We start from the raw sequence: 10,437 nt of genomic DNA on the forward strand, positions 1-10,437 counted from the left end.
GAGCCCTCTCACCCATCTCCGCTCCGGCGGCGGCTCGGCCTGCGGCGGGGACAATATGGCGGGCGGGGCCTGGCGAGGGAAGGAGGCGGGGCGAGGGGGAGGGAGAGAGAGAGACGGCGGCCAGGAGCGGACACACTTCCTCGGCGCGCGAGCGGGCCCCGCCCCGCCAAGGGGCAGAGAGGGGCTGGCCCCGCCCCCTCCCCCGCCGCGGATGGGGAGAGCGGGGGACGCAGGGCGCGCCGCCGCTGCACATAGGGGGAAACTGAGGCACGCAGCCTGCGGCAGCGCCCGAACCCGGGGGGTGCTGGTTCCCTGTACCCCCCCCCCACTGCAAAATCCCACGTCGCTGTCATCCCCTGCGCTATAGCCACTAGACCTCGCTTCCCTCCCAGCTCTGGGTTCCCGGCCCGCTGTAACCACCGGACACTCCTATTCACGACTGTGCAGAGGCACAGCTGTAGCCACTACCCCACACTGCCTCAGTAGCTACGGCCGTGGACTTTTGGACCCAGTTTCTATATAGACAGACCCCAGGCAACGGCAGCCACGTGCTAGGCAGCCAGGCGATGCATTTCCTTGCCCCAGCTGCATCAGGCTGGTAGCTGCCTTGTAGCCATTGCTGGCTTCCACGCTGGACCCTGCCTTCCACAGGCCCTTGACCTGGCAAGCATGGCTCCTGCACTGTGCCCTTTCTATTAAATAACCACAGCACCGGTGAGGGTACAGGCTGGGAAAATGTGGTATAGAGCAGCCATTTTCATCGCTGTTTTCAACTCTATTATGTATTTGAAGGGAAAGAAGAAAGCATTTGCAGAAAACCATGCCAGTCTAGACATAGCCTCTGTGTTTTTGAAAACTAGGACTGCTGTAGGTTTTGCAGTGGAAGTAGGGGGAAAACATATGTACCATACAGAACCTAGTTTGTCTTCTACAAAGAACACACACACACACACGCACGCATGCACGCGCCAGATAACAGCTACATACATTAGCAACCATTTAACAGTTTACCACCAACTACGCTGGGGAAGTCACAGTCCGAGAGCCTTCCCCAGTTGTGGTCAGCTTGTGTGTTACTCCGTATTAGACTTATGTTTCTGCAGGATTTATATGTTTAAACTGTTTCACCGTTACAAATTAAGTACAGGCAGGGCCCAGCATAGGTTGTAAACTGATGGAGGAAGGGTGGGAAAGGTTAGTAAATACCTTAGCTTTTTTTTTTTGTATAGTTTCTAATATAAAACGAAGCCATTTCAGGGCTCAAGTCAAAGCTCAAGTCAAAGTGACAAAAGGTCTAAAATTACTGTAATTTCAACCCAGGTGAGGAAGAAGAGTCTATGACAGCTAGAAAGAAAATTCCAATGGCTAGAAAAATATTTTCCTAGACAATCTGAAAATGGGACATAATGGAACACTGGCTATAACTTTTCATCTCCAAGTAGCAGCAAGGCACCTCCAGACTAAAACAGCCATGGGCTAAGGTACATTTGGTGCCTTCATAACAAGTAAAACTGTACTTTAACAGCTGCTTGAAAGACCAAAGCTGCAGTGTCCAACTTCCTCCTACTCTAAGAATGCACTCTTCCTTGGGCACAAGATGGAGCACAGGTTAATGGCTCGAGTGCAACTCCTGACTTGAGCAGCAAGCTCTCTGAGAGCCAAGACAGGAGACTCACAGTAAAGAGAACAGAAACTGCTGATGCTTAGACGGGGGGGGGGGAGAGAGAAGAGTGAGGGAGAGACAGGGGCAAGAGATGAAGACCTATTTTGTCAGATGCATGCTCCGATAAATCTGTCTATAAGGTGCCACAGGACTTCTTATTGTTTATGCAGATTCAGACTAACATGGCTACCCCTCTGATACTTGTCCCAATGCAGACTGCTAGCTCCTGGCCAAACTCAGCACCTTAAAAGGTACATGGATTTTTAAAGAACGAGGAGCTTTAACTTACTTGCCTGATAATTCTAAGTGAGTTAAAAGCTAAGCTCTTGGCCCTTTGCAATCTCTTGTTTTTCTTCTCCGGGACTGTGAAATTCCCAACAATCTAATATATTCACGACCACAGCAGCCGTTTGGCCTCATATCCCTCATCTTTCCAATCTCTCCCAGTCACACTGCATTCCTCCATAGTCTGTGACTATGACATTCAACCTGAGACAGACTTCATTGCACTGGCTATGTTAATACACTATAGACATTTCAGTGATGTGTCAAATGTACCAACTGGAAAGATGTGCAGTATTTCTCTGTTCTATTGCATCTGTTCCCTATATCCAGGACTCCCATCCCATCTACCATGGCATTAGATAGAGATTCCGTGAATTATAGCAATAATTGCAGGATGAGAAACTTAAAAATGTTTACATTTGAAAGCAAAGAAATTTAGTCAAGGATTTTAGCTACAGGAAATAACTATAAATGTATATTAACAGTATGGTTAACTTAACTCAAACAGGCTTGATAAGTAACCTAGCTCTTACCTATGCAATAGTAATTTTAAATTAGTATGTGCCTCGAATCATGTTGACTGTCTTCAACATCTTCAGCTGTTGTCTAGGCTGGAGGCAACACAGTTTATAGAATTAGTGAACTTATATTAAGCAAGACAGTACCAGATGGTGAAAGGGATCTGCTGTTCTAGCCTAGTGTTCCTTTATGAAGGTTATGCACAGAAAATGAATATTCAGACATCCAAAGGCCTATTTAACTCATTAACATTTTCTGTTCCATATGTAATTGCAAAGATTGTGGATAGCAATTACTCACTGCACATCAAACCGTGAGGTTTAAGGTAGCAACCTGTGCGCTTTTATAGCAAGCCTCCTACTGGGTTTGCTTGCATAGCTAGAAGTGGAAATAGCACTTTAACTGGGAAACAGGTACACTTCGCATTTCAGTGCTGACAGTTACCACTTCCTTTCCAGGTTCTGAAGTGAGTGAAGCAGCAGGCTTCAAGGTCCTCTTTACATAAAGAGGCCCCTTCTGAAAGACAGGTGAGGTTAGTTCGTGAGATTGAATGTTCCTGTTCACATTGAGAGAAGCCAGCTCATCTTACTCTATGGTTTCCACAAATCTGACAGCAGGAGGACTGGCCCATTTTGCAAAATGGAGCATTTTAAGATAGAAACAGACACTAACAAAGTGTAATACTGGAAGGTTTCAAGGGCTAGGTCATATTAGCAAAATTAGCAGCGAACTCCATTACTGGTGTGTGGGGGAGAAGAGGAGGAGAAGAGGGTTAGTATTTACATTCAGCACTCTAAAACCTTGATTTTGACCACCCTACAGCTACATTAAAGAGATGGCCTCTGCCTTTGTAAGACTAGTCTAAACATACATGTAAAGTGTCAGAAGCTCTAGTCTTACCAAGATTTATGCCCTGCAACCAGCTCTTCCTCAAAATAGAGTAGGGTATTAAACAACTGTCCCCCTTCTCCATCCAGCTTACTAATAATGAAAGATTTCTGTATGTCCTCTTCTTGTCTGCATCCCACAACCACAGTGCTTTAATCCTCAACAGGCACTCCATATCCAGAGAGCCAGGGAGGAAGATACCACAGCTGGTGTCTCACCCCTCTCCTTATATCATTTCATGATTTCTGCTGGACACCTTATAGATTATCTCATGCCCATGTGATTTTTGGAAGGCAGGTGTATAGCTGATAGTATTACTGTTCAAGAAGGGAATAGCTATCACAGTGCAGCTGTAAAATAAGACAGACACTCACTAAGATGCAGACTTCTAGTCTCGCCTTACTACTGTTTTCACTTCCTCTTCCCACTTCAGTTTCCCACATTTATTTTGCATCAATAAAGACAATAGACTTAGGATCAGGTGTTGACTATTACAGTGTCATTATAGGGTCCTGGTCTTGATTGGAACCACTAGGTGCTATTGTAATCTATAAAAACCGTAAACCCCTTGGAGGAGTTCCTTTGGTACTGTTGACTTTTGGACCTTAATGATTCTATTATGGTAAAACACTCAGAGGCATGTTAGATCTGAACCACACTAGATGGAAAAATGGAATGGTATGAGAGAACAATTACTTTTAATAGATTCATAGATATAAAGTCCAGAAGGAATCCGTCTGACCTCTTGCATAAACACAGGCCAGAGAACTGGACTCAGTCCCATGCTAAGCCCATAATTTCTGGCTCAACTAGAGCATCTTTCAGAAAAACCATCAATCTGATTTTCATATTATAATTCTAAAATCAGTACATATAGTAGACTCAAAAAGATCAGATTATACCAATGCTATATTCAAACCAGTTTTTGCAAATAAGTTATTTACAATAAGATTTACATTCTTCCATAACACTATTTTTTCCCCCCCACAAACACGCAACATATGCAGGAAATGTAAGGTAGAGGCAAGCTGTAAACATTCCAAATAGCATTGTCACAAGATTCACTTCTACCGGATAAAAATTTGCACCATAACAGGTGGTCTTTATCACATCTTTTCCTTGGGATATAAAGGTTGTGCCTAGTAAGAAAGAAATGGGAAAATAATTGGTACAACAATAGAAATACATACTATAATGACATTGCAAAAATATGTATTGAATAAATGAACCATGGAAATCACCAATATAAAAATTGTTTCCCCAATCAATGTTTTGAACACCAATGGACCATGAATATAAATGACTGGTGATATAATATTTCAACACCACCCTGATTCCCACCCTTCCTTCCCTACTGCGTATTAATAGTATTAGAGACACTAGTTTGTCTCCTTTCCCATCTGCTTCTATATAATCAGGGGTTTTGTTCATTGTGCAACAAGGTAGTGCTTTACAGGCAACGTAATTAATAAGACTATTTGCAATTCTGTTCAAGTTTCTCACTCCCAGGTCTCAAAAGTGCAGTGAGAAACTGACCAGAAGCCTGAAAACCACAAGCTTTAGAAGGCTGCTCTTCCCACTCTGTCTTGTGGACAGTTCAGCCGTTGATGTCTTCAATTGTCAGTTGCTTTTGAGTGAAGGCTGGGTTGTCCAACAAATTACTAGGTTTGCAAGGAGGGCAGTGGGGTGCAGACAACAAAATGCCTCCACAGGATAAGAAAATGAACGATAATTGGTGTCCACCAGAGGGAGCATGCCAGTTGTCAAGGGTGAAAGTTACCGACAGCCAAAGGAAACATGAGACTACATCCTTAACATAGCAAGGCTCAAATATCAGCTGATGTGGGATATGTGCAACCCCCCAAAGCTCTTAGCTAAACAAGCTGTGGTCAGGCTTTAAAACCTAATGGTGAGAAGCCTGTGCAAGTATCTAACAAAATGAAGCAATAAAAAACAGCTAGCAGCTAGTTTGAACCTCAGAAACCTACCAAGATTTGGTAGCCTGGATACAAGTAGACAACCTTGTTTTTTCCTTAGAGCATCTTTTACACATTCCCACTCTTCTGATACTTTGGCAAGCAGAATGCTAAAGATGAGAGGGATGGACACAGACTCTAAATTAAACAATGCCTGAAAAAACAGCCCTGCCAAACAGAGTCAGAGCTGACTGCCAAACCTAATGTACTGTGTTTCATGAATGTGTGAACTGAATGCCACTTGGCAGGTCTACTTAGTGCCGTAAAGGAAATGTATTTAGCACGTGCTAGAGACAGAGCAACTATCCTAGTGGAAAGGGATATAGGAACAAAAGAAGGGGCAAGTGAAGAATTTCTATAACTCCTAACTATACATTGTTTAGCCTAGTGGTGTGCAAACTTTTTCCCAGCACAACCCCCAGGAAAATGTTGGCTGAGAAAAGAAAAAAACAAAACCAACCACCCCCCCCCCCCCCCAAACAACAGTGGCCCTTTTAAATGGTGCTCCTCCACGCTGAGCCAGGGAAAAAGTTGCCCCTGGCCCAGCACTGCCAACACCACCACTCCCCCTCCGAAGACAGCCGCAACCCCCAACACAGGTTGCGAACCGTTGGTCTAACCCGCCTAGATACAAACTGAGCAGAAACAGACCAAAATAGAAAATAAAAAGGCCCATGCCATACATTTCTATTCAAATAAAGTGTTTTTTTGCATCTACAGAATCATGTATGTGAGTTTTTGGAAATGCTGGTAAATTAATACTGTGACGTAAAGAAATTTCAGGTTTTCATGTAAGTACTTTGAGGAGCAGCCCAAGGACTACCTTGTCCTTTTGGAAAAAAAATCGTAAGGTGGTATTCAGCCATCACTTCACATAGCTCGCTGAGTCTTTAAGTGGATGCATTACAAGAGGCATCTTTGTGTACAGACGAAATAGGAAGCCGCTCACATGACGTTAAAATGAAAGAGACATAAGTTATGCTAGAACTATGTTTACATTCCCTGAGGAACTGGGTCTTATATCAATGTCTATAAAGTTGAATAAACCCCTTAAAATACATTTTTAACAAACGGATTTGAAAACACAGATTTGCCATCAATCTGCTTATGGAATTCTGCTAAATGGACTTCAATGGGGATGGACAACCCCACAACCTTTAAATATAATCTAACGGTGTGTAATAGGACCTGAAAATGGATCACACTCAATACCAACATGCAAAAGGGACCTGTGTGTGTTATGTGGAGTGAGTGAGTTGAAGAGTGAATACGAATACAAGAGAACCCTTCATACTGGATCTGACAGCTTCTCAGGTTTTTTTTGGGGGGGAGGTGTGGTTAAGAGGAGAGAAAGGATTGGTGCTTACAGCTTTTGCTGGTTGACAAAGTACCTCTATTACTGGCGAAAATACTTTATATTTGTAGTCAAACTCAAAATGCTGAAGAGTCAGTGGGTAGCTTCTTCCAAAGCTATAGATGAAAATTTATATCCACTAATCTACAGCACTGAATTGAATCTTCCAGAGGAGATGAAGCTGAAGCTACATTTTCATCTGGAGATGAAACACTAGTCACCTTCTAGTTCAATGCTGTTAAGCAACTGGAAGGAATATTTCTTCTCTCCCCCTCAGAAGGCATATCTTGTACCCAGGTAGGAGAGCACACTCTAGACAATGATTCTGGGTGTCTAATCAGATCATCATCGACACAGCTTTAGGTGGAAGCTGAGAGTCAGACCTTCTTGTATGGTATGAAGCAGGGGTTGGCCAATAGAGGTAAAGCAGTGGTCCCCAACGTTTTGGGGCTGCCGGGCGCCTGGGGGCGGGGCCACTCACAGGCCACATGACTGGGGGCAGGGCCAAGCATGTGCTGCACGCCCAAGGTTGGCACCAGCATGTGCCGCGATCCTGGGCAGGGGCTGCCCAGGTTCCGCGGGGCCAGCGCGGGCACGCACGGCGCCCCCAGGGCCAGGGGCGGGGGTCTGGGTCAGCACCAGCACACGCAGCGCGCCCGGGGCTGGCTCCTGCCGCATGCCCGGGGGCGGGGCCAGCCCAGATTGCTCCGCGGGCGCACATAAAGGAGGTAAAGCATCCATGATGGCATGTGGTAGTCTTGCCTCCATTCTAGCATCAAATCATACATCTCTTGCAGAGTATCTCATTTAGGAAATAGGAAAATTGTCTCTGGAGATCTATTCCAGTCAAGATCCCAGCTTGGTCTCTCTATTGGGGGGGGGGGGGAGAAAGGAGAGAGTCAAATTGCCCTCTTGTGGAACTGCATGAACCTACAATGTAACTGTAGAAGTTGGAACCTTAATAGTGGACATATGGGATTTCTCTGGTCTCCTTTGGATCTACTCCTTAGAATGATCTGGCATTTGATCTTTAGATCCACACTCAACTCCAAATGGCCCCAAGAAGCATTTAAGTAAGATGTGCTTCAAGTTTGACCTTCCTTTTTGCATAATTGATGTGCTTGGTTCCAGTAGTCTCTCTCGAGCTTTATGTTCCTTAGCTGGAACCAGCTCTTCTGGAGGCAATATCTTTGGAATAGGATTGGAGGATTTGGCAACCGCAACTTGGAAATGGAGCTCTCTGCCAAGGCCAGAGCCTTCACTGTTAAAGCTTTCCGGGATCCAGAAGTACTTGAAGCAGATTCATGTCCCCTATCCTTCCCTTCAGATCCTCTAACCCCACAGGTTTGGCTGACAAGTCCTGGTGTAACAAAAGGCTATTGTTTCTCTTTACAGGCCCAAGGAGTAAGCATGCTGCGCATAGCATGAAGGAGAATTCTTCTCTCCTAAGCATTTCAGGCAATCATCATGAATACTGAAAGCTGGGAAAACTGCTGGGCACGACACCTTTAAAATCCATGCTGCTTGTTGTTGGGCTCCATTATGGTATTGGTACCAGGTAATTATCATTCAGTTTTAGAAGTAGTTAGTCCAGGTACTGACCAACTAATTTAACAAACTAGAAGGCATTTTATCTATGTGATCTGGAGAGAGTCAGATCCTTTCACTGACGTGGTTGGAAAGAAATGAGGCTGCAATGAGTACTATGCCTCCTTTTGGGCCCACACCTTCAGAATGTGTTCACATGCTATAGAGGGGGTAGGACTTGTAAGCACAACTGATAGTTACCAAAAGATGCTTTCATGCAAGCTGCACCATCCGTCCCCTCTAAGAATGAGAATATGCAGAGGACATGTGAAGAATGTTACTAGATAGAACTGCTTCATTGCTGGAAGATGGAGTAGCACCTCCAACACTTCCTTATGCTGGCTTTGAAGCAAAGCCTCTTTGCACATCACAGCTCAAAAGACTGCCTTGCTCTTGTCTTGCCACACTTCAACCTCTCCCCAGACCCACCACAACTTCGTTCTGCAGGAGGCTCGGTGGGAGAGCTCCTAGTAGGTGCACATTCACCCACACAACCCCCACCTCCCTGGGACCACTACAAAGGCCAGTCACACAATGAGCCTTCTACGACAATCTAATTTATCCATGTGCATATGAAGAGCTACTTCTGTTTAGCACCTCAGATGGCAACACCGCCACTTCCTACACAGAAGATGTTAACTAGCCATGTGATGCAAAACTCAATAACCTACCCAGTGTGTCTTTGGCAAAAACATCTTCATCCAGGTAATTTGCAGCAACATCCTGGACTCCTGCAAATTGAGAAAAGATTGTGAGTTTCCTTAACAGAAAAACAGATTTAAAGAAAAAAGATCCTGCATGCAAATTACACAGGAAGGAAAACATGCAACTTAAGCTGAGCTCTGAATAATATTTCACAGTGAATATCAATGTGGGGAGTCTATAAGGGCCATCATTTTACATTTTAAATAACTGAACAGAATTTTTTTTTTTTTGGCAGTAGCAGGACTGTCTATATTCGGTGTCATTTTACATTTTTGAAATTTAAGCTTTCAGATTCCTTTTTTGCCCAGGTTACATTACAGTGCATTTACAAAGTGCACGATTATTGAAATTATGGCTAATTTATGCAAAAGCACGTGGTCTTTTTTTAAAAACATCTACTTTTAAACATTTTTTTTCAAATTTTACATTAACATTTGAAGAATTGTTTCAATAAAGTTTATGCAAGTTGCCGTCACAGTTTATGTAAAAGAGAAATGTGCTATTAAAAGCAGACATTTAGGTTACCTTTTGTTTTTTGCGATGCATGTTAGCTTTACACATCCTTATTCTCCTGCGATAATTTTCCTTTAAAAGGGGGGTATAGGGTGATCTTTTCATCAAGCAAGACATTATGCCCTGAAAGCTGACTCCAAACCATTGTTGAAAATTGTTATTTACATTTTAATAACAATCTACAAATACAACTTTTTGTTTTAAAGTATTCCCCTCAGTCATGCACTGCTACAAGCAGTTTGGTTCCTAATGTTCTAGCGCATTTTTCACCCCCGAGCAGTTTATTTCTCCCCCGTCAGCTTTATATTTTGCAGAGAAGGGTAATACAACAAACCATCTCAAATTTCTCTAAACAGCATTTTACTTTAACCTATTATACTTTCCCCAAAGGATATTAAAAGCCATCACCTGCCCCCTTCTCAAAACAACTGTGGGTTTGTAACTGGCTTTCCAAATGCAGGCCACCTTAAAGCAGGCAGGCATCACCTTTAGACAAGGATTAGTTGTGTTCATAAACAAAATAAAGCTCCTTTTTTCATCCTGTTGATAGCTAGGTCTTAGATGTGTCAATCTTCATTATGTCATTCTACTTTTAAACCAGCCATTTCAGACTCCATCTGGAGTCTGCAAAGACGCTGAGGCTATTTGAAATCTGAATCACTCAATTCAGTAACAGCACCATAAACACTCCTTCCACTTGCAGTTTTGCAGAAGTCAGATTTCTGCTTTAAGTACTGGTTCAAACTGCTTTCAACAACTTCCGGGGGGTGAAAAAAATAAGTTTTTTTCCCTCCTTTTTAAATTAAGCTCACTCACCAGAGGTTGATAGCTTTTTGTAAAAGTTACAGAAAAAACACCATTTTTAGAATGTCTCCATATTTTAAAAAGACCATTAACTTTAGCATTAATTTAAGTTTATTTGAAAGAGAAAAGCTATTTTATTGCTC

General features: G+C 43.4%; 1 protein-coding gene across 5 annotated transcripts in view; it reads right to left on the reverse strand.

Annotated features, from left to right (window-relative positions):
- Positions 1 to 10,346, reverse strand: part of TMEM39B (transmembrane protein 39B) — a 30,392-nt gene extending 20,046 nt beyond the window's left edge. The window contains exons 1-3 of one of the 5 annotated variants that reach the window (XM_075908560.1): positions 8,944 to 10,346; positions 5,344 to 5,441; positions 2,482 to 4,494 (exon numbers count right to left, since the gene is read on the reverse strand). Coding sequence is in view for 1 of the 5 variants with exons in the window: in XM_075908556.1 (XP_075764671.1) it covers positions 13 to 253 (241 nt within the window). In the remaining 4 variants the exon portion in view is untranslated. Of the gene's footprint in view, positions 1 to 12; positions 751 to 2,481; positions 5,442 to 8,943 lie in introns of those variants that run through there. The other 4 variants (XM_075908558.1, XM_075908559.1, XM_075908556.1 and 1 more) reach the window with 4 other exon arrangements.
- Between the last annotated feature and the right edge of the window lie 91 nt (positions 10,347 to 10,437).

Source organism: Pelodiscus sinensis, chromosome 25 (assembly GCF_049634645.1).
Source record: "Pelodiscus sinensis isolate JC-2024 chromosome 25, ASM4963464v1, whole genome shotgun sequence".
NCBI lineage: Eukaryota > Metazoa > Chordata > Testudines > Trionychidae > Pelodiscus > Pelodiscus sinensis.